The 25,793-nt window shown below is 35.0% G+C and overlaps 2 protein-coding genes and 1 non-coding gene across 4 annotated transcripts; 1 reads left to right on the forward strand and 2 right to left on the reverse strand.

Moving 5' to 3' along the window:
* Window positions 1-6,256: 6,256 nt before the first annotated feature.
* Arfip (ADP ribosylation factor interacting protein arfaptin) lies at window positions 6,257-25,241 on the reverse strand. Of its 2 annotated transcripts, none has more exons than XM_071593295.1 (8): window positions 25,176-25,241; window positions 24,687-24,895; window positions 23,661-24,092; window positions 20,604-20,713; window positions 17,178-17,389; window positions 16,343-16,592; window positions 14,656-14,853; window positions 6,257-10,828 (listed from the first exon to the last, which is right to left on the reverse strand). In XM_071593295.1, exons 2-7 carry the CDS (start codon window positions 24,856-24,858, stop codon window positions 14,689-14,691), a joined length of 1,341 nt encoding a protein of 446 aa, XP_071449396.1. In that variant the 5' UTR covers window positions 24,859-24,895; window positions 25,176-25,241; the 3' UTR covers window positions 6,257-10,828; window positions 14,656-14,688. The 2 variants fall into 2 exon arrangements, with proteins under 2 accessions (XP_071449396.1, XP_071449395.1); XM_071593294.1 differs by having other exon boundaries at window positions 23,661-24,095; window positions 25,176-25,236.
* Window positions 11,507-11,579, reverse strand: TRNAS-GGA (transfer RNA serine (anticodon GGA)). The gene has a single exon. It is a non-coding gene; the product is annotated as a tRNA-Ser (tRNA).
* Window positions 25,242-25,251: 10 nt separating the features above from the next.
* On the forward strand, window positions 25,252-25,790 carry Tim9b (Translocase of inner membrane 9b). The gene is made up of 3 exons (XM_071593298.1): window positions 25,252-25,336; window positions 25,403-25,498; window positions 25,585-25,790. Exons 1-3 carry the CDS (start codon window positions 25,313-25,315, stop codon window positions 25,786-25,788), a joined length of 324 nt encoding a protein of 107 aa, XP_071449399.1. The 5' UTR covers window positions 25,252-25,312; the 3' UTR covers window positions 25,789-25,790.
* The last annotated feature ends 3 nt before the right edge of the window (window positions 25,791-25,793 follow it).

A 25,793-nucleotide genomic window follows, 5' to 3' on the forward strand; every position in this document is an offset into this window, starting at 1 on the left:
GAGCCTCTCTACCATTTTCACACTTTCCTGATTGTTTTTTTTTCACTTTCCTCTTGATAGCAGTGATAATGTAGACAACAGATTCCTCTTTACAGTTGATTGAGAAGTGGTAAGTGCGGACAGTCTACCAGAGAGTCCGATTTTTCTACCAACCAAGTGCAAAAGAGTATTTAACACTCCTGACAATATCAGCATCGAGGCTTTGCAGTGCATGAAATTTTTGACTGAGGTGGTTGCGAAAAGGGATAGTCATTCAACTTTTTCCGATTTCATAAGTGATTCTTTACGAACCGCCAACAGGCCACAATACAAAGTTATAAGCAAAATAGAATGTAACTCCGATTATTCCTAATTTACTAAACAGTTGATACGCTGATAATTCACATTCATTGCCCACTACCCCTTCACACTCCACTGCACCCTACCCTGATGGCCATATTATTTGTGCCGTTCCTTCACAGAGTGGGAGTGATAGCACATTCGACTACAACACAGTCATTATCCTCCTACATGAGGAATTTCATGCCAATGTAAACTTAGTTTTAAATCTCCAATTTTTACATTTATAAAAATAATATTTATTTTTAAAATGTAAATTGAGGATTAAATAATTACAAAAAATTTTTCCTTTTTTTATAGCAAATTGAGCAATAATTAAACATGCTCCTACTCCATTCAATAAACAAAAAGTTACCTTTATACACGTTCTCAATGTTGGTGGCTGTGCAGACTCCAGGAAAAACCTCTGATATTATCTGTTTAGAAATGTTGAAAGTATACATGAGGCTTGTATATGAGTCTCAACTTGCAAGGAAGCGGAGAGTGACTGCAAGCATGTTGGTAGCAGAGACAGCCATCCTATAATTCGTCACCTTTTTTGAAATATGTGGTCCGACCATTTCCAGAAGATTTTCAAAATCGACTGGACTCATATGAACAAAATTTCTTAATCCTATTTCATTCTCCAATCTAAGAGTGTCAAGGAGATTGTGCCCATGCTTATTCCCATCCATAACTAAAACACGCATCCACCAACAAAGGTGGTGGCTATTTGATAGCCTTTTTATCTACTCCGTAGAGAGATATACAGTGCTACTGCAATCTCTGAAAGCACGACCTCGTTCAACATGGCTACAGACTAGATATGTACAAGATTTCCAGGGCAACAATGTTGCGGGGCAAACAGTCTGCAACATGAATCTAAGTATCTGCGACAATGAGTCCAAACAAAGAATCCCAGAGTGTACTAGCCTTAATGATTGGGTCTCCTTAATCACCTCTCCTTGCTAACCTTTACATGAACAACTTTGAAGAAAAACTATTCAGCAGCTCCTCTATTTTTACAAAGAACATTCACTGTTGGTTTTGTTACGTAGACGATATATTTGCAATATTGACAAGCACTGAAAGACAATTAGACAATTTTGTGAGCACCTTTAATTCCCAATTCAAAGCAATCAATTTCACATGTGAGAAAGAACATAATGGGAAACTCAATTTTCTAGACATCATTGTGTTGAAAAAGGAATGGGGTTTTGAATTCACAATTTTTCGTACAAGAACCACCACAGACCGCATCCTCCCCTTCAACTCCTGCAACCGCATATCTCAAAGGTTATCCACTTTTCATTTCCAGCTAAATAGACTGCTGGACATGCCTCTCTCTAAAAGTAATTTTGTTCAAGAACTAAAGACGTTAAAAGATATTCCAGTGAAATATGGGTACAAAGAAGATTTAATAGAAAAAATGTTACACAGAAAAAGTTCCTTCAGAACAAAAATCTTTTGTTTAAACCAGTTAATATGGATGTGAAAGATTACAAATGGTGCAGATTCCCTTCTTATGGATTGATTTCACCAAAGATAGCCAATCTCTTCCCTAGGGAACAATATCGGTTGGCTTTTTACATTGTGAACAACCAAAAATCATTCATTAATACTACAAAAGACAAAGTGGAAAAACCAAATAAAAGAGGCATTTATAATGTTAACTTGTAAGGACTGCAGTGCTATATACATAGGCCAAACAGGTATAATTAAAAACATGAGCGGAGGAACATAAACGCTGTTTTAGGAAATGTGACCTCACGCAATCTCATTTTGCCAAGCATCTGTGGGAAGAAAATCATGGGAGCGATTTCAACCCGAAACTGATACACCAAATGGAAAAAAGGAAAGATTGACAAGTGGGAAGGGCTGGGAATTAGAAAGAATTTGAAAAAGGGTCATTTGGTTAACAATTTATTAATTAACTGAAGAAAACAATGTACGAGGGTCATCCGGAAAGTAGTACCCGTTCGTGCCGCATAAAGTGCTGACGACGCGAGTAGCCGCTGGACGAGGTCAGATAGCTTCAGTGGCTTGTCTGCCTTCTCTGAGCCAAGTTGCGTGACGCTAGCATTGCCTGTGTTGTTTCTGTGATTGTTTACAATGTTTAAAAAAATTGAGAACGCCGCCAGTTGTGAAGTGAGGGCAGTGATTAAATTCCTCAATGCAAGAAACGTTCGCCCATGTGATATTCATCGCCAATTAAAGGAGGTGTATGGAGACAATGTAATGGACGAGTCGTCTGTTCGGCGGTGGTGTCGCAACTTCAACATGGGGAGGGGGAACACACACGACGATGAGCGTTCGGGGAGACCGTCTGTCATTACAGACCAACTGGTGAGCTCAGTTGACGAATTCGTGAGGAACGATCGGCGCGTCACAATTGATGACATCTGTGAGCATTTTCCCAATGTTTCTCGAACAATTGTTCATGAAATTGTTAAACACCATCTGCATTATGCAAAAATTTGTGCAAGATGGGTCCCTCGCGTATCTCAATGAGCTGGCGGCGAAGGACTATGCAGCAGGAATACAGAAACTTGTCACACGTTATGACAAATGCCTTAATTTGCTTGGAGATTATGTTGAGAAGTAGTTTAAAGTATCCTCTTTCAAATAAAATTTTTTATGTTTGTTAATATTTACTTTTGTGTCTTTATTTCACGAACGGGTACTACTTTCCGGATGACCCTCGTATATTCCCACTATTCTGTATTTTGGTACCACTAGTTTCAACGCTTAGGTATCATCATGAGAACCTGATGATAACGCCTAAGCATTGAAACTAGTAGAACCAAAATAAAGAACAGTGGAAAAATACATTGTTTTCTTCATTTAATGAATAAAATCCAAGTTTTTCATACAGTAGAGTCCAAGCATCACACATAGATGAGTTCATGTGAGCCTTACAAGAAATTTATCATGTAACTACACTCCTAAATCACCAACAACTATAGGTCTGGATAATCTATTGATCAAAAAGTGTACTCATGGAAGAAAGAAGTAGATGAATGCTGAAAGCCCATAACATTTTGATACATTAAATGACAAGCTATTAGCATGGGCCCATTTCACTAGTTGCTCAATATTCTGTAACAGTATGAGAAAGTTATGAAAATATGTGATATAGTTAAAAAAATTTCACTGTTAGTAAAAATCAATAACTTAATATCACATAATATATTCTTAATGTCATTTATTAAAAGACAAAATAATAAATGGCTAATGTGGCTACTCTGGGGTATGCCAGGGCAAGAAAAGGGGTAAGAGAAACTGTAAATAGCTCACACAATAAGAGACCAAGAGTTCAGGTAACTCACAAAACAACTTATAACCTTGTCATGAATGCTCTAAGAATGTTGCTCAGATAGGAGTAACTAATGGCTTACTCTAACAAATGCCTTGATGAAATCAATATATATATATTTATATATATATATATATATATATATATATATATATATATATATATATATATATATATATATATAAAGAGTTAAATGGTTGGACCAAAAGCCTCTTTTTATGAAGTCTTGCGACACTAATTAAGTTGTTGAAGGGGAGCAGCCACAAGTGAATCTTTACTGTCATGAGGTTATAACGCATTCAAATTAAGGGGTGACTTGAGAGATTAAGATTTTCTTCACAATAATAGGTTTACAAAAGAGGATCACAACAGAATGGTAATTATTAAATTCAAGTTTGTAACCAGATTAAACATTGGTGTGATATATCCGTTTCTAAAAAGATATCCGCATTTATGGAGAGCTAAAAGAACAGTAATGGCAGCTATAATGAAGTTCTTCAATATTATTGGTGGGATCCCATCTGGCCCAGGTGACTCATTGATTTCTAGGATATTTCGAATCTTCAATAACCTCTGAGCTAATGATTTTAAGGATTGTCAAATTGATTGAGTGAGGGTAGTTATGACAATTTAGTTTATGGTAAAAGGGATGTTTGAGAGTATAATTTGTCATTTCATTTTTTCCCTCTGCCTCCAGCATTATAGCCTTGAGTTTAGTTGGAGCAGCTGGCCATAAAAAAGGTGCATATCAGAATTCTTCAATAACTGTACCAAACTTGAATTCAATACAAACTCTGCAGCAATCACAAAGTGGGATCAGAATTTTAAAAATTAAAAACCTCATAAAGCTGTACAAATGATAACAGAGAAAAAATTGTACATACCACTTCATTCTATACTGGTGGTGAAATAATTTTTACTATACCAAATACTGTAATCTCTATGTTTACTCCTATGAAGAATGGATACTCTCCCCCCCTTTATTGGTTGATGACAGCTATTCAACAAGGGACAATAAAATATGATGAGTTTGTAGAATTTTTCTACCATAAACCATATAACAATCACCATACCATTATCACAAAAATCCTGACTAAAATAATTAAAAGACCTTCAAATATTGTGAGAGTAACTCAGAGTAATAAATGCACTGAGGGTAAGTAGATTACACTAATACAGTCTCATTCTTGAGAACTGCTTCATTGTATTTTGGGACAAAATCAGATATTCATTCCCTGTCGATCATAATAAAGATTTTTTTGCAAATTGTACCCTATCACAGGAGATTTTACGCCCTATTATGTTAATACACACGGAATTTCAGTGATGTCTACATTATGCTGGAAAAGTATAGGTTAAAAGAAAATTAAGTCTAAAAAATGCAATATGTACTTATCCCATTGCACTTCCTTTGAAACTTCAAATCAGTAAATATTTTAATGATAAATATTTGACTTTCTTTTGATCTAAGAATCATGACTACTGCTGATGATAATACAAATGAACACATATGCATGAAAACAGAAACTGCTTTCTATATTCAATACTATAAACATGAGAAAAAAATCAGAGAAGCTCATTAAAATATGACACGTGAGGTGCTTCCATATGATGAAGATCTAATCTGACCAATTTGTATTGATCATTTGAAAACACTGATAATAAAAATGAAAAAATAAAAACTTGAGTAATCTATGCACTCAGTAATAGCATGGTCTTCAGCCAGACGAGATACTATATGAAAGCGGAGAATCACAGAAGCAACAGACTATGTGAAATGGATGAAAAATGGAAAAAGCATTTAAAAGCAAAAAACCATGTAGAAATAAACCCATGTATATGTACATAGGAGGCATGATTAAGCATCTTAAAGGATTTATGTTGCAATGACAATGGTTGATGCACTTTAAATTCCAATTTCATAAGCCAAAATTCTTATGGTGGAACCAAAAGCATTACTTCCAATGTTCATTGATTCATTCATGACATAACTTTATATTTGGACAACTTAATTTCTTTCAATATTATGCATAATATTGCCCAAATAATTATCACAAAATTGCATGAAGTTACAGCAATTCTGATGAGTAACTTTTAAATTTTGTTTGGTAAGCAGAGAAAAAAGACATTTGAACCAATCTGCATGATACATTGGGTCAAAACTAATGGATACACGTTGAATTCAACAAATCCAATAACATGACAATTTTATTTATTTTATAATTTCACCTACTAGTCATCCATCACAGTAGCCTTATGGATAAGCACTCAGTTACTGATATTATTTGGACAATTCATCTGGGCACTTCTTGCTGAGGCAACAAGTAAAATTTTCTGGATTTAGGAACATTATAGCGAGAAACCACAGGAAGCTAAGGAACAATAACTAGATCTCCTAATATGAATTATTCAATTTAAATTCCAGATAGTTTAGTGCAAAGTGAGCCCTACTTTCCTGTCAAAACATTCTCCAGGATGATTATGACATATATGGTAATAGCTTACCAGGCCAACAATTTGCACAAAAGGTTATTCAATATATCTCTTAACTTCAGCAGGTATCATGTACATAATTAAAAAATATGCTTGCCAGTAGTTGTTGAGTAAAAAACACAATTAATTGCTTAAAAAGTAGCTAACTTTCACAATTTATTTCAGAATATTAAAAGACGAGCTCAACATTATTTCAATTTTGAAATACATGTTTCCTGAAACAAGCTACCTCATTAAATAATATTGCATTAACAGGATACAGAATAACATCACTTGCTTTCACATGACATTAACTGTAAAAAATATTTCAACTATTGTCGCATTTATTTCAGTGAACATTAAATGTACAAGCTGAAATTTCACATTCCACTTTACTGCCACAATCGATTCATTGAAAAAGATAATTGCAAGAGTCATGGCAGCTTATCAAGGGAAAATATAAGAGCAAGGCAGCAAAAATCATGCAGCAGAGACCAAGATACCTAAAAAATTCAAATTGACTAGAGTTATTTCTCTTCACAGCTATTTTCAAGGCTACAGACTAGATTGAGAGAATCAACTCTCGTACATTTTAAATAAAAAGAAAACATGGCCAATAATGAGGAAACAAACAGGCATAAGCCAAATAAATTTGATTTGGAATGTTGAAATAATATCACATTCACAATGTACATACACCAAAAATGTAGTATATAAAATACATCATAGGGACCTGTGAATTGATTCTCAAATCAATTTTCTATTGCAATTTGATTTGGATTAAAATGGGCTCATTTAAATTCACTTTTGTAGTCATACAAGTTTCTCAAAATGTCACATCAGTAAACAAATTAATCATTTTGAGAAGACATACTCAATTTATTAATTTTAAGCATACTGCTGATGGGCATTTAACTTCAGCCAGCATTACCATGTACCAAATGCAAAACAAGTCTTAATTTACATCAACATGTGATTATGATACATCAATAACACATAAAGAAAAAACGTTTATCAAATGGGTACCATGGTTTAGATACCATGTGTCCTGAAGCAACTGCCACCATATCAATCACTTTTCAACGCAACTACAAGTAAATTCTCAGAATTTTTCTGTGATGTGGGTAGGGTAATCTTGGAAGATATATTCTAACACAATAGACTCATTTCATACATGAATAAGCAGTATGCAATCTTTTACACTGAAACAAAATTCTGAAAAAGTGAGTTTGGAAAGAATTGTAAAACATGAAAAAATCAACCAAAACAACATCATTTAGACAGGACTGTTAAAAATAAGGGTCAAATTTCCGATGGCATTGTTGGCCTAGATTGTCCAATAAATTACGTCACTTTGGAAGGAGAGGGAACTCACCAGACTAAGTAACAAAAACATTTATGGCATCAATTTGTATATCCTTCTTAGTGAGCTAAAATATCTGAGTGTTTGGATTGCACCAGTAAATACGGTAATCACACATCAGTTAGGACAATTATGCCAAGACCTTTTAGATAATATGGCAAGTGAAATGAATTAATTCATTTCAATATGCATATGTATTAAAATATCCTAGATTTGTGATTTTCATGTATTTAATGAGGCAGACAAAAGATTAATGTACTGCAATAAATAAAAAAATAGCATACACCATAATTGTTATTGGAATTAAGCATTAACCCTCATATCCAATAACCAATTAAATTATTAATCTGATTTGACACTGAACCAAATCTAAAGTTTCACAGATCCCTATTGTGGTTGTAAAAAATGAATACAATGAAAACAAAATTACAGTAAATACACTTAAATAAAAAATACAATGGAGAATAAGTCATTTTTGTAATGGAATACAGTGCTTATTAATTGAATATTTCTGCCATAAACAACCATGGAATGTTTAGTATGATTTCCTTTGTGTAAATATGTTTCAAAGGACTTAGACCAATTATTAAATAAAGCACTTGAAGATACAAAACTTGTTTGGCTGTAAAATGAAGATCACCATTTGAGGTAAATAAGTAGTCAGAGTGATGGGAAAGTATAACCTGAAAGATTGATTTCCAGTGAATTTCTCTCAAAAAGAGACTAACACATTGCTGATTAAAAGCAGCTGTAGAATAGTCAAATTGGGTCACCTCGGTAAAAATAAATATGAATAACATATGGGTTTCACATTAAAAACACTTAAGTATTTAAAAGTTTGAAAATAATAATAAATCAAAATGATGACAGCAATATTATCAACAGTCATTGATACAAGAAAGAAAGGAAAAGGGTAAAGAGTAATACTTACTTCATTTCTAAATGGTTAAGACAGAACAATAACTTAAAATACAAACAATTAGTTTCTTAAATAGCTGAATATAACAAAAATATTAAGTGGAAATTTTGGCGTTTATCATGTACAATTTCAAACCAAAAAATAAAATTCATAATAACATACAATTTAAGAAACATTCATGAATCACAGATTTGCACAGTAAAGAGAATGGAAAGTTATGCATATGAAAAGGTATTTTATTTATAAATTACATTAATGAATATTTGGATATTTTGTGTATAAAGTGATTCTAATATGTAAATATCCTTTGTCTTACTGTCACAGTATCCCTATTTCACTATGCATACAAATCGAGAACACAAAAAAACATTAATATAAATTATTCCAAAATAAATCAATAGTTATATAATTATTATAAATAATAACATGTTTTTATCAATTTTTAAATCTCTGGGTAAATGACATATGAAATTGAATGCAATAAAGTCCTAAAGAATAAATAATCCAATTCAAAGTAGTACAATAAACATAACTTTGACTGATTTTATTTTATATCACCTATAAACTACTATTTTTGGCTTTTCTTTAACAACTACAGGCTCTTGTGTAAGTGGCATGCTAGGATTCTGGGTAGAGCATTCCCTTACGGGCCAAGATGTTCCATGTTCAATTCTGGGTGATGCCTTTGGACACTCCAGCTATGCCTGTGTGGTTTTCCTGGATAACAGACTTTGGAGGGAAAGCACAGGTGGCAAGAGGAAAGGAACTGGCTGAGCCACCCCAAGTGGATAAATGTCACCCACAGAGGAGCTTGGCACAAGGTGAGCTCTACCCTCTGATTAAACCAACTTTAAGGTACTGAGATTAAAGCCAAAGCTTTCAGGGTGTAATTAAATGGCATTTCCAAAAAGGTAAAAAAATGAATTCATCAAACTGAGAACTGCAATGATTTCAAAAGACTATGTACATTATGAAGCCTTCAAAAAAATTACTGATTCTCATAATGATGCAGTAGTCACTGTATCGGATATGTCACTTTCACATAGCATCTTTCGTCCTAAAAATTTCTCGATTGACACGCACATGGGATTTCAAGAGGAACTTTCTGAAAGGTAGTAACTTGAAGAGGGCAACTGGGGATATTCGGCAATCCCTCATCAGGGATTCAAGTATAACAAATTTTAGAGCTGAATTTTAACACATCATAACTTTCCAATCTCCAATTAAAGAGCCACACATCAAACCAAGTATCTCAAGAGCTCATGGCCAATCAATGTATCAGTATTGAGAATACACTCAATATGGCAAGAAAAATTACTGGTTCACTAATTCCAAGGCTGCATATTATTAAATTAAATAATTCAAATGATTCTATGTATAAAGTTGGTCCACAATATGACAGATCTCTTTCAATACAGTGCAAATATTTCTTAATGCTGCTATAACTACAGATCAGCAAGCAGCTTAGGACTTAAGTGCAATATAATACTTGCAATGCAGTTTCCAGCAAAAAATGGATGAAATAAAACTGTCATGTGTGCATGAAAGCAGACTGATGAAAAATTGAATAATGTACTTCATGTCAAACATGGATTTTGCTTACCAAATGACAATTGACAACAAACAAGGCATTATTCCAAGTTGACCAATTCTTTATGAAAATGAAAAGTTAATACTTCATTTTTCAAATAGATATCCCCTCTGCATTCCGTCCTCGTAAAATTGCTTCATCCTCAAACAGTCTGACATCATATAAATATAGGATGGACATTTTCAATTAAAATTATTCATACCAAATGTTCCTTGATTATAAAAAACAACACTTTAAAGCCACGGTTGATGAATGTTTAACAATCATTTTCCGATGTAAATTTCAAATTAGAGCAACAGTCAAGTCAGTCCACTGCATACTTTCACATGAAACATAGCAGATCATCTAGAGAAACATGGCGTTCATAAATAAATGCTTATTTTGACCTTTGCACACATATTTGGAAATATAACAATTAATCTCTTCTCAACAAACAAATTTATATTAAATTCAAATAAATATCATAAAATATAGTGAAATCTTTTTTAGGACACCACTTCTACATCCAATGAATGAGTACCTTTCACTATATTGTAGGTGACAATAACTGGACATATCTACACTGTGTAATGTTCATCAAAGAACTACATTTTACACTCAGAAAAACTCAACCATCCATTTCTTACTAAGTCTTCAGAAACTGGGATGGAGAAAGTGATTAAACACATCAAAGTAATCCATAGCCAGCTGGGAGTGCTCCCAAAACAATATGAGCATCTGTCCATAAAAAAGTAGTGAACATCACACTCGCATAACAGCACTTTGCTTCAGTTCAATATATTCTCGGCAGCATTCACCTTCCTCACATCCAGGGGATCACATTTTCTAAAAATTAAAAACCTCATAAAGCTGAAAAGAAGGTAAAAAGCTAATTAAATCCTAAAGCAGATTGCTTGGTAATCATATGGCACTAAAATTTAATTACTAAATGCTATGAATGCTAAAAAAACATTTTTAATCACACGCCTACACTAGAAATATCCTTATGAAATGTGTATAAAAACATTGTAAAAAAATATTTCCATTAAAACATTATAATAAAATATTTACATTTAAGTTTTCAATATTTTACATTAACTACTAATGATTAATTCCATGAGTTGAACAGTAATGGTAAGTTTTGGATGAGCAAACAAAATAATCTCCACTACACTTCTATGCCTCACCTAACGTGAGACAACACAACACCCAATTCCAAAATAAAGTCTCCTTCAATTCCACATGCATTCCACCTCCTCCATTTTGTCCAACATGACAATTATTCTCTTCCTTATTTGTCCAACATTCCACCCTCTATCACTGTCTTTAACATGACATCACCAATCAAAATGCCCAGGATTGATTTTTCCTGCCTTCTTTGAATTTCTCTCCAAGCCTTTCACTCATCTCCTACCATGCCTACAATTTCTTAATTTGTTTTCCTTTCTAACAATTTTATTTCTTCCACATCATCCACATCTACATGTCTAAAGCCTCTCCTCTATGCTTATCCTTTTGATGCAACAATTTCAGAGCGTAAAAATCATTCACCTTGACTGGGATTCGAACCCAGATCCCTCAATATCCAGTCGAGAGCTTTGGCCAGTTCAGCTATCAAAGCGTTCTCTTAAACTCTGAAATTTTGGGACTTTTAAAGGAACAAGATGTTGTGATGAAATACCGTACATACAATGCCTCAGAGTTTAAGAGGATGCCTCGATAGCTTAACTGGCTAAACCACTCAACTGGATATTGAGGGATCTGGGTTCGAATCTCAGTCAAGGCGAATGATTTTTACACTCTGAAATTGCTGCATTGAAATGCACATTAGCAGATGACTCCGTTAAAAGTTACTCTTGCGGCATGTCCCGCAGTTTCTTTGGCACTTATTCTTTTACTGCATTCATTAAGTTTTAGAGTCCTACAAAACTACGCCCCAAATCAAAGTTTTCCCACATTTTTTTAAACGACTTGACTCAAGGCCAAGGTCCTTAATAGCAACTCCTTACTCTTTTTTAAAAGCTAATTACCCAATACAATTCTTCTTCTTCTATTCCCAGTGCTTTGGCCATCTTTACCCAAAACACTTCCTAGACATGTGAACTGGTCAACCACCTTAAGTCTATGCTGCCTATTTTTAGTTTAACTTAGCCTTCCTATTTCTTGTGGACCTCAATACTTCGGTTCTATTTACAATGATTATCATTCAAAACCTATCTCACTGATTCTATAGTGTGATAGGTCAGGAGTAACTGTGATCCTTTCATTGACTGACTAGACTAAAACTTGATCTTATGCCAATCTAACTGATTTTATGAATTCTCCACCTCTGTTAATTTCTACCTCCAGCCCATCTCATGCCTTACTTATCTTTTCCTCCTCAAATATGTTGAAAGAAACAGGTAATGATTGACAGCCCTGTTTACCCCAGCTCTCCAACTGCTCTGGGACATGCACAGACCCCAGATAAGTCATCTATACCTTCAGGCTAACCATATTTTCAGGAAAGTGTTAATCAACTTCGTCCTGTGTACAATGTCTAACATATCAAAACTCACAAAGCATTCAAATACATTCCAGTTATACTCTATGCTCCTTTCTATTAAGGGTCTCATCAGTGTGATGATATCATGTTTTCCTTTCTCCCTTCTAAAACCAAACTGATCCTCTGCAAATAAATCATTTGTCCTCTTTTCCATTCCCTTGTTGATGACCCTAAGTACCACCTCAAGTGAAAGTTAAAACAAACTTATTGTCCAAACATATTGTACTATGTGGACTTTTTCCAGCAGTCACCTCTCCCTTCTCCAACCTGCGATTCCCCGGACAAAAAACAAAATAGTTCTTGAAATGAACCCAAAATTACAGGTATAACCAGAAATGTTGGATGACTTGGAAACCTTGCTAGATTCCAGCTTGGAGGTAGTATTTTTTTAATTACAATTAAAAGACTAGCAACTCTAAACTATATGTACATGATTGATGCTTGAGGGGTGTTAAAGCTTACTTTACCACCTGTGCCACTCACCTATGCCATTTAGGCTACCACTGTCTTCTCCACTACAAATTAAGTGTCACATTGCCATTAAATGTAGGTGCTTGCAAAATTACTCCAAGGGTCCCCTACTTTACCTCTCACTCTAAGGATCTCTATTTTATAATGACAAAAATGTTACCTGTGTGGGGCAAAAAAGGGATGGGTACTGAGGAATCAATAGGAGTGCAGAATTATGTGGAAAGGGGATCGAGAAGGTGCAGTAACTATCGTACTGGCTTCCCACCCAGAGGGCCTGGGTGTGCATCCCGGTGGTGTTGAAAAATTTTCAGTGATATCGCCATCCTTACTTGAGGTGTTTTGTGGAGGGCACTTTGAGTGAATACGCCATCTATCAGATGGGACGTTAAGCTGCGGACCCCTAGGTGCCTTTCGTTTACAGTAGGCTAATGCCGACGCCAGGTTTCTCTCCACCCTTCATCCTTTCCTGTCCATCCCTAATAGCGCAAATGACCTTAGCTGTCGGTCGCCTCCACTAAATACTACTACTAGCACGTGGAAATCTTTTAGCAAGATATTTTTACCCAAGCAGGTAGCCAGAATATTTAGCGGTCAATAGGTCACCAAAACAACTATTTCATCTCCCTCTGTTCTACGTAGGTCTTATCTCAAGGACTGCTGATTTGCTGGAATGACATCGCCTGAAGTAGTGCAAGGGGAGGCCTAGAGCAACTACCCTTATCAGCTGAGCTGATTGAATTCTCTTGATCCATATCTCTCTCATGCATCCATACCTTGAAAGTAAGGTTGTAGGTAACACTTACTGTTGTAGGTAACACTTTATAGAAGACAAAGAATTCCACAGATATTTCAATGCTTAAATTCGGGTAATATAATGAAAACCCACTCTGAATAACAAAACAAACTAGATTATTTATAAAAATAAAAATCCTTTATTTAAATTATGCCAGAGAACAGCAGTGACAGTTTGTTGAGTCACTATTTGGGAAAATAACAAAAGAGAATAAGTATAATTTTCTAATTTAAGCTCCCTTTTTTTAAAAAAAACTGGATCATTGGATATCTTACAAATGGAAATAGATAAATGGGACAACAATACAATGCAGTTTGCATAACCACTGTTTCGTTCACAAGTTTTTACAAATTCTGTCCCCTTAATCTTAGTTAAAAACGATGATACATTTAATTTCGTTCATTTCAAATTTAAATAGTATTCTTACTCTTTGGGGCTTTAATTAATCATTTGGAATCATTCAAAGTCATCAAAAACCAGAAGTGCAAAAGGTCAAATAGGGAAAATGTCCCATGGAGTTGAGTGTGTCAAAACCCAAGATCTATATTTCGCCTAATCTGGAGACTCAACAGCACCACAGAGCCTAGATTAGAAAAGGCTAACCATTATTGTATTTTCTACAGATGATATCCACCACATCTGATACCATGCTATGGATGAATAAAGAATATTGCCTGGAGTCTGCCAAGGGTTCAGCATATTAAACTGCTGGATGATTGTACCTTGTCAGGTACCATGGATGGAACAGATTCTTAATATTTTCATTAAATGAATGCAGTTCTTACAGTTAAGAGATCAGAAAACAAGCCTATTTTATATGTTCCCTGTATTTGGAATGTCAAAAACAAGATCAATTCAAACAAGTAATAAAATGCAATTGTTTCTTACCTCAACTTATCACTTAAGAGGTTACCACTATCATTAAGGTGAATGCCCTTCAAGCCATGAAGGTGATCCGGCAGAAGGTGACTGAGAAGCCTTTATATTAAACTGACGGAGAGTTGCTTCCAGTGCCTGCTGGTTTCCAGAGAAATAAGCAGAAATTGCATTGTGGAATAGCAGGAGCTGCTTATGCATTACCTTGATCTGAAAAAGAGATATTTTCAATAAACATCAGCGAATTAATGTCTATGAGATCACATATACTTGAATTCAAGTCCACAACACACATTCTGGATGCTTCTCTGAATTAATGGAACAGCACCCATTTATTTCAATACGATATAGTATTCTCCCGATGAAAATTTGTGAAATGAGGTCATACATGTATGATACCCTTGGGCTTGCCAAGGTTTTGCCTCGCTGTACATTGCCTTATCAATCAATCAATCTTCTTCCATCAAAGAACAGCACTTGCCAACATAGATGTCGTCAAATTAAAAACATATCAATGCATGCATTCATCACCGTGGTGAAGAGATACACATGTATTATAATTTCACTCCTGAGAAGTCCAATTCAAATTTTTCACTTCAAACATAAAAGGGGTTTGGAATCAGTCAATCCTCAATTACATTTTTGAACCTATTACAGCTAGTCTGTTTTGTGGTATGGGGAAGTTTGATATAAAACTTTAAGGGAAGGTTATCCAACTGGTTGCATAGTTTATAATTAAGTTCTTACATGCATAATTTATAACGATTTTATACAAAACTGTAAATTATAACACCTATTAATTTCACAACATGGTTAATAAAAAATTAAAACCTAGGTAACATTGATGGCTGCAGATATTTAAATTATGTGTAAGAATGGATGAACATCTTGGCAATCTGAAGTTAACCATAAAATTTATCACATGAAAGAAACTAAAATGGAACCTACATTTCTGAAGAAATGCTTCTACATTCAATTTTTTTGAGATAACGGCAATTGAAAATTCCCCATATTGGACCATGGTTGGCTGGAAGGTCATTATGTAAATTTACTCGCATACATTATATCCAGAAGAGCATGCTAGATAGAACAGCTCACGCTAGATAATCCAGCAACCAATCCTGTGGTATGTGTTTGATCCCCCAAAATTCCAATGTTTGTCTTTTATTTAGTTTAGCATAATATTTAGCTACTTGAATCTTCAGCATTATTTACACAATCTTTGATTGTGCTTAACGCCAAGAGTTAGCTCATTAAGTGCTTACTATACTTGAAGACAGAAAACTAAGATACTCTGACAGCTTACACATTTCAATATCATTCACTTTACAGCCTGTAAGGTGTTTACAACTACGACTCCAACCAAATTAAAATTATTTGTTATCTGTCTTATCAGCCAGATTGGGAGAAGCCAGGCCATTGACGTGACCATTGGTCTTGGCCACTGACTGGAGGGGTTAACATTGTACCTGGGAAGAATAAATTGACCTTGTAGGAATTTCATTCTGTTCCAAGTAATAGTGGTAATTGGAAGGAATGGCTGTTTAGAGAGATTTCACTGAATTTGATTAATAACCTTTTACAAAAAATTAACACATTCTGCACAACTTATCTCATCAATGTTTTGATATTTGAAATTTATAAAACAACAAATTATTATTTTTAATTAAATGAAAACAAATGCAGGAATGACAATTACCCTATTCTCATCAAGGAACCTGAGTTTTACTGAAACATCAGAGCGTAGTCTTTCAAAAGCGGCACGCTGTGCATCATACTGTCTCTGGGCATCTTCCAAGCGGCTATTCGCTGCAGCAGCTCCTGGTGAGCCAGAGCCAGCGCCCACTGGCTGACCTCCACCTCCCAAAGGTGGAGGAGCAGAGGCTGGTGCTTGCGACACTGCTTGCATGGCTGACTCCAAGTCAGCTCTATAGGCATCATATTCTATCCTATAATGGCAAAAATAAATGTCACAAGCCAACATTACAAATACAACAAAATATTTTTATTAATTTGGCAAAAATTTAACATCATGACTGAATAATAATGAAACAAATTAGGTTTAGACAGTTTCAATTAAATCATGAGTTTGGTATTTTTCAGAGTAATTCCATTTTTCAAAGCATGAAACTGTTCATTTGCAAACATATTTCTAGAAACATTCTAACCAAGCACTTGTCTTCCTATTAAATGACCACCAGTCTTAATGACCATTTTTCAGCGATGGTCATTAAGGCTTCACTCTGAATGAACCACCCAATTAGGTTCAAAAAAACATCATACATAATTGTCAAATGAAATTATACACCATACCAGCTACATGGATCAAATGAATTCTCAAATAATTTAAGAAAAGGAATCTTTTTCAGGTGCATATCAGGAATAAATAGGAATAAGTTAAAATTCCATTTGTTTTTTATGTAGGGAAACAAATGTTTTTGCGGTAAAATATCTCAATTCTAATTTAAATTTTAAAAATATAATGGGAACATAAGGTCTTTTTAAAACACACTAAAATATAGACATCCATATACCTTGCAGCTTCATAATGACGTACAGTGAGAAGAGTATCTTCTATTGTACGATTGGTGAGTGTGGCTACAGAAGAAACAAAGAAGTGAAGAGCATGAAGAAGGGTCTCTCCATTACGTGTGAGGCGTCTCTGGGCTTCAGCATTCCATACAAACTCTTCTCGGAGCTCAGGACTCTTCTGAGCCAATTCAGAAAAGGATTCTCCTAGAGCATGCTATGAATAGAAATGGAAGAAAAATCCACTGGTTGCAGAAACATTCATATTCATGATTAAGAATTTTGTGAACGACTGGTTCTAGTCCCTTCATTGACATAAAAGCCAAAAGCTATCTTGAATATTGTCAAAAGATGGCCATGGAATTGGAATTCACACTCAATAAATGAAACATGTACTTTACTAAGAGGCAAGAAAATTTGAATGAACATATCTACGCTATCAGGTAAAATTGACTAAAAATTATTCTTGAGAAAAAAATAAATATACTTTGGTAGTTAAATTTGAATGTGACACACATTCAGTGTTACCCCTAGATAAAATATGATATTTACAACCTTAGCTAAAAAAGGAATATTCAGGCCCGCTTAAAAATTATGTACAAACAATGCATCTTTTTACATACTCTGGAAAGTAAGTAATATTTTGATCTAATAACAAAGAACAGAAAATGTTGAAATAAATTCCTTCATGCAAATATCCATAGAGAATAGAATAAGAAGCCCAAATCAGGAAGGAATATAATTTCATGAAATGAGCTCAAAGTAACTCAAGAGACTGGTAATGACTCAATTAACAGAAAGCACAATTAATTCTCATTTCAACAAGAACAAAATATCTACATCATAAAAATTCAAGGAGATATAAACTTTATAAGAAATGAGCCGGGAATATGACTGCAGAATACCTTGACTATGAGGCGGAGAGATTTCTAATACTCAACCAATTTTCTTGACTTTTACATAAAGTTTACATTTTGAACAACGGCACTGATTCCATGAATTGCAATTTATGCAAATAAACTAAATTGAAAATCCATGTCGTTGATTTTTGAGCTGTTTACACCGAAACAAAAAAAGATCTATCTGCTGAAAATTTGACAGACATATAACTTTAACAACTTATGAGGGCAGTTTGAAAAGTCTGTCCAAAGTCAGAAAGATAGTATTCAATTGTTCCCGGCTCAACTTTGTAGAAGTTAATGTTCATTAAATGAAGAACATGATGCATCTCTCCACTGTTCTTTATTTACGTACAACTAGTTTCAATGCTTAAGCGTCATCATCAGGTACAAATTAATTAAGTTGCAGTCCATTTACATACCATTCATTAGGGAGAGGTGGGAGAGAGGGGGGAGAAGGAGGAGAAAAAGTGGGGTTGCGATCGGTGTTGATGGGGAGGGGGGAGAGGGGTGTTAAGTGTCAGGAAAGGTGATTGATGGGTTCACAGTGAGGAGGTTTGTTGGGTCTTTCTGTGAAGGAAAGGGGTACTTTTAGGATTGGGGAGAGGTATTCAAACAATAAATCATTAACCAAATGACCCGTTTTTAAATTCATCCGGATTTCCAGCTCTTCCCACTTCAACTCCTACACCAAATGGGAAAAGGAATGAGGATGGACAAGTACCTAATGGATTAGTCTTATCATGGATTGAGGTGTACCCCATTCCCCTCCCTCGGTTTTGAATTTTTTCTGCAAAGCCATCGAATTTTTGTAATATATATGGTTGCCCTAGGCTTCTTAGATATTGAGTCTTCCTAATCGTTCTGTTTCCGCTATATGAAAAGGCACTCTATAAGGAATATAAATCTATCAAGTCAGTCCTTATGATATATGTGAGTTCTTTGCATTTATGCTTTGTCCTCAGGTTCTGTTCATCTTTATTACTTGATATGATCTCCCTATCTAATTTCTCTGGAACCATTTGTGTATCATTCTTTCTTTTTCTTTCATCATAGCAGTTGCAGGGGCAAAAGGTCTCACCACCATCTATGGTCTCAATTGCCAGATTTCTTTCTTGAGAAAGAGAAGTAAAAAAGCCTCGTAAATAACCCTCCTAATGGATTCCAAAAGGGACAAGCTTTTTTAAAGTGAAAATAGTATACAGAATTTAGTTGAACACTTGAATGGAGAAAAAGAGAAGTGAGTATTGAATGTGATAGTGCAAGTTCAAGGGAGGAAGATTGGTCGAGAGGCACCACGTTGAAAAGATACAGCCCACCCGGGAGAAGTCCAGGCCTCAAAAGAAGATGCCAGCTGTGCTCTGCACGAGGTAAAAGGAGGGATACAGTGTACTAGTGCCCCGACTGCAATGCAGGCCTATATTTAGAGGATTTTTTTCAAATTATATCGCACAAAACTGAACTTTTAGAACTTATCCACATTATCTTAAAAAAAACCATAAACACAGTAATCAACCCAAAGATCAGTTTGGTAGGTGATGGTAGGAATCACCCAGTACTGAGCCTGACGGGGCTGAAATTCACACATCAGGGTAGGGGGGCCAGTTCCTTCCCCTGTGCCGGTTATGGTTTCCCAGGAGGATCTGGCAAAAAATCACATAGCTTGGGTGGAGCAGCAGGTGCCCAGAGACTTGCCTCGGGGAACGAACCCGGGACCCTCTGGTCAGTAGTCCAATGCTCTACCCACTGGACTACCATGACCCATATTATCTTATGATGGTAAAATTAGGATAATCAGGATGTGCATAAATCTCAAATCCAAAAGGTACGGGATACCTGACATGAGTTTGCAGTGAACATAGGAGAGAAAGGGTGAGGAATGGATCGATGAGAGAATGTGGATTGGGAAGACTGGTAATATTGTCTAACGTGAAAGAGTGTACTGCTGTGTGCTGTTTGTACGGCATAAGCTCTGTACTTGTTTCTCTAGGTTGACAGTCAAACTACCAAACAGGTTTATGGGAAAGGGGCAATGGTAAGACAGGGGCAAATCAAGAAACTCGCAAGTGAATGTGGTTGATGGGAGTCTCAAAATAAGGATAATTAGAAAACTCATAGGGATATGCAAAACACTTAGTTAATAATGACCAAGAATGACAATGACCAAATATGACATCATGAGATTCACAGAAGAACAGCTATTTGTGGAATAAATAGCCAGCATTTAAAAATGATACAAAAATTTTCCCAAAATCAAAATTAAATGTTTAATGAAAAATGCCGGCTTTTTTCCAACTATGTACAGAGAGTGGCAACATAACTTCCTTTTTTATAAAGCAAAACACCCTTAAAAAGGACATTATGTTGCCACACCCAGTATAATGATCCACCTTAGTAATAAAATTCACATTAGGGCATCAGTTGCTAAACTAGGTACTCTTTACGCTCCATTTTAACAGCAGTAGAAATATTCTCTAATCAATCAATTAATACTAGTACCAATCATTAGTGAATGCTGAGGTGAACTCTTACCTGAGTTTGTACAACATGATAAAAATGAGACGTTAGAGCTCTGGAAAGTCGTAACACATTTGCATACTTTCTTTGGGTGTCTCGCACTAGCTCAATCTGTGCTTCAAGTTCTGAAACAGACCAAAATAAAAATGATGTAGCAAACTAATATCACGACAATATTGATAAAAATTATTATTTCACAAAATATAGATTCCATGAGTAACCATTACTACAAATGACCAATGAGTAACCATTACTACAATAATGGCCAATGATGAGTTCAGTCAATATAGAGCCAAGTGCAAGAAAACGCACATGAACTGTCAACCCCATGATGAAGTACATATTCCATTCCATTCCATATACGTATATGTGGAATGTATGAGAGATGAAAGTTATACGGTCCTTGGGAACATAAAATTATATATTTCTTCCAATGCCAGTCTTGTATCAATCGACATCCTTTCACATACAACTAAAGTAGAAAGCTTCAAATTCATTAATAATATGTACCTAAATTTTTCTCAAATCTATTTATCAAAGAAGAATTTATTCATCTATCTCTTCTCCTCCTTTTGTAATTCCTGACTCCTTTTCTTTTGGAATGGAACTTGAAAAAAGCTCATATGATCACAATCTCTAGTAAATACTCACCGAGGTAAATGCAATGGGGAAAATACATACAAGGGCATAAAACTCCATTTGACCACATGCTGCAACTGCTATTTCACAGCATCTCAGGGGAATTTTTCGTGAGCGAAGAGGTCTTGTGACAGATCGAAAGCAGACCCTTCTCGGTCTTTAAAATCAACACATAAGCAAAAGTTGACATTGAGTGTGGGCCCCCTACTCTAAACCAGTCACCCATCTTCCCTGTCTTGGGGATTTAGATCTTACGGTGGTGCAACTTTGTATTTCCAACATGTGGACATTATTTTTGTCCAGTATTCACTGTAGTGAATCCAAAGTAAATTCAGTCTCTGGACACAAGAGACTACTTTTTCTTATCTAATTATCGTGTCTAATTAAAGAGGAATAAATTGGATATAAAATTTTTCTATCCCCTTGGAATTGCAATTGAAAAGCAGGAAAAGGCCATTCACGTGAAATAATAAAGAAATTGAGGAAACCTTATCCTTACTCCTGAGAGGTCGAAATGATGAGCTCCCAATTGTGTGTTGCACATGATATACTACAGTGCAACAGAACTCTTCCGGCCATATACCTCCCATAAGAGTATGGAAACAATAAACGTGTTCTGATTAAATTAGAGCACGAACTAAAATGAGAAAAGTGAGGAATGGGGCGTGCAATGTGGGGAAAAAGCCATGTTATGGGACAGCATTTCCTAATATCATAACATAAAATTACCTAAATTGTAGTTAGTTTTTCCATTGCCAAAGAGGACTATGAGGCCACAGTCTCTGGACCAATACTAATAAATACTATGACATAAATGTTGAGAATAAGGGTTCTTAGGTAACTTGTCAATAGCAGAAAACGTTTTGGAATGCAGTACAAGAAGACCCATTTCGAAAGTGCTTTAAGAACCATGTGGTGATTAATTGTGAATAGCACTACACACCAAAGGCACTGACTCCCTAAAAAATGCAACCCAGACATGCCTAACAATATACTGATAAAGTATCAAGTAAACTTATTCTGAATTAATTCCTTACGTAAATTGCAAAGAAACTGACATTTTATTTAATATTTGTATAATAAGATGTACTTATTGATCTTTTGAATTGGAGTCTTGAACATCACCACCAAAATTTTCAAATGCACATTGAGAAACAGTAGCCATATTTAAATTTGTGGTTTAATCCATTCTGAAATATACGATTTTATGCACATCTACTTTGATAGAAAAGGATGGGTTCAAGTAGACTTCCTCAAGGCTTTAAGGGATTAAATAATATTATCTCTTAATTTAACACTTCATCCCTCTATCAATCCACTTTCTTGATAAATACTAGGGTAAAATTAAGTACAAAGCTGCTGGAAAGTGTTATGGTTCAATCAACATTCAACCAACTAGTAAGTGATACCTATTGTATAATAAAAAGGCATGAATCCCCAGCACTATCATCAGCAAGAGATGAGTAATTCCTCTCATGCTGATGATGGCGGCAGCTAGAACCACATAATAAGTGAGTTGCTTTGACATTTTTTAGCATTCCTTTTCTATTTATATCTCCTATATATTCTGACTGTTTTACCATGATGTATGAATTTAATCAACCATGGTTATACATGGTTCATTTAGATGTGCGCTAAAAGAAATAGAAAAAGACTCAAAGAACTGAAGGAGATGTCATGGCAGTTACTTTAAAATGAGTCATCATCTAATGCACATTAATACGCAGCAATTTCAAATTTTAAAAGCATTCACCTTTACCAGGATTTGAGTATGGACCCCTTCATTTCCTGCCCAAGTACTTTGGCCTATTCAGCTGCCAAGGCATCTCCTTACACTGTGACTTTATAGATTTCTTGTAAACGCATTGTAATGGAGCAGCTGAGGAAGAATGATCAACCAATTCACTTTTCTCCTGCTGATGCAGGGGCTGCCTCAGAGTGAGTTTCACCCATACCTATGAGTTTCACAACTGTATTTTTACATTCCTTTTAGCATCCGCCCAGGGTATATATATAATACATATATATATATATAATATATATATATATATATATGTATATATATGTATGTATGTGTGTATATATATATATATATGTGTGTGTGTGTGTATGTATATGTGTGTGTGCGTGTGTATATATATATATATATATATATATATATATATATATATATATATATATATATATATATATATATATATATATATATATATATATATATATATATATATATATATATATGTATATTTATATGTGTATATATATGTATATATATATAAACACATAAATATACATATATATACACATATATATATACACATATAAATATACATATATATATATATATATATATATATATATATATATATATATATATATATATATACATACACACACACACAGCATAAAAATTCACAAAGTGGTTACACTAACCAGCATCAACAGTGCGTGCAGTTTTTCCAAGTTTTTCAAACACCATCTGACGAGTACATTTATAAGTTGAAATCCCCCAGTTTCTCAAGGACTCCATTCGAGACTGGGCAGATGGAGAGGCAAGGGTCCTTGGCAGCTGGTTAGCTGCATTCTGCCCTGTTGGTGATGATGCACTACTTCCACTGCCTCGAGGTGTAGTCGGAGCTGACTGTCTTGTGGTGGATGATGACAGAGGCAGAGTTGGAGCCCATCCCATGCACTCCCCATCATCTCTTTTTCGATTACTGTTTCCTCCATTCACAGGTGATGATAAGGATACTGGATACAGACTAGGACTAGGAGAGTTTGTTTCACCAGTACTGGGAACTCCTGTTGGAGTGCTTCCTGCACTAGAAGTTGGAAATGGTGGTGGTCCTTGCGGTGGTAAGGGCACTGCTAGAGAAATAAAATATAATTAAAGCTCTTTCTGGTCATTATTCAGAATGTAAAGCCAACGAAAGCAACTTTATACAAAAAAGAAATCCTAAAACGCTCATTAAGAATGTGTATCAGCCAAGAGCTTAAAAATTCAATTTTATTCGATTGCAGATCTTGTCAAAATAAGTATACCCCACCGATGAATTTATTTCCTAAACTCCTGATTGCCTTACAGAAGATGATTACGATTGATTCATCAATTAAAAATGTTAAACATTGGCATTTCTGAAATAGCAATCAAATCTTATAAAATTGAAAAATATCTAAATGACAAAAATCTAAAATTGCCACAACTTTACCAATTCTAACTTTTAGAAAGAATAAATAAGTGTTCACGTTTTCATCGTCCACAGATTCTAATTATCTTTCTCAACTAAATAGATTGGGAGGGTTTTTATACCAATAAAAATTAAATAATTTCCAGTAATTAACTGAGGAAAAAATTAGACAGTTCACGCAATTAAAAATGCATAGTGCTTCCAATTTGAGAGAATTAATTGGGTGCTAAATTCATTATTTCAAGAAAAAAACAAATAACAGTCAGCTAACCAGTAGTCGAGGACAGAGACAGGCTCATAGGATGCTGGATAGAAGGCTGCCTCTGTGGTGAAGATAACGGCGAGGACACCGAATTAGCATTCCTATCATTGACTAAATTATCAGCACTATCATCTTCAGACGTCGCATCACTTCTCGGGGGTGGCATTGTCGACTGAGACATTTCTAATCCCTCCTAAAAGGTCTCCTGCAGGACAAACCTAAATCGCCAGTGGAAGAATGTAGCGTCTATATATAATGCAAATTCGATTCTTAATTAAACGACTACACTACATTATGAAAATATTATGGTAATAGCATAATAAAATGCAAACAAAGTACTTCATATTATAATTGAAAACAAATTTAAAACGAAAAAGGCGTTGTGCTCAATGAAAAACTACTTGCGAGAAAGCCCATGAAAGAGGTAGAATTCTCTCATAATGCTTAAATACATTTTAATTTACGATCTGAGCAATTGTGTAATATGTTTCTACTCACCGGAAAACGTACGACGTCCAAACAAAGTGATTTTTACCCCAACATGACGTCATGCCACGCAAAATTTTACTCGGAAGTAATACTAAAGATGGCAGTAGCGAGGTCCATATGAATGTCTGTCTCCGAACTTTCCTATAATGGATCACATGGACCTACGAAATGTAAGAACTTATTGATGTTTTCCGTAATTAATCTTTGTCTGATTGATACTAAATTTATATTTTTAGTTCAAGGACTTCTTGCAACTATACAACCAAATGTCAGAACTTTGTTTTAACCGTTGCGTGTATACATTTGGCGGAAGGGATCTCACGCGAGAAGAAGTAAGAGTTAAATACTTGTACACGATTTATTACGGCATTTATCTTCATACTCGGCATTCATCTTCATATAAAATAACTCGTTTCAGGCTCACTGCGCCGAAATATGTGCCTCAAAACACGTCAAGATTAATCACAAGAGCATGGCGGTGTATATGGAAGTACAGCCTTTGATAGTGAATAAGCGTATAGAGGAGATGAATGAAGCTCAGAAAACATTGGAGCGAGAGGCAGAAAAGAAAAAGTTAGAAGAAGACGCAGCAGTAAATCCCCAACCGACTGCTGAAGGATAAAATAT

Source organism: Hetaerina americana, unplaced genomic scaffold, assembly GCF_022747635.1.
Source record: "Hetaerina americana unplaced genomic scaffold, ioHetAmer1.1.p SCAF_54, whole genome shotgun sequence".
Taxonomy (NCBI): Eukaryota; Metazoa; Arthropoda; class Insecta; order Odonata; family Calopterygidae; genus Hetaerina; species Hetaerina americana.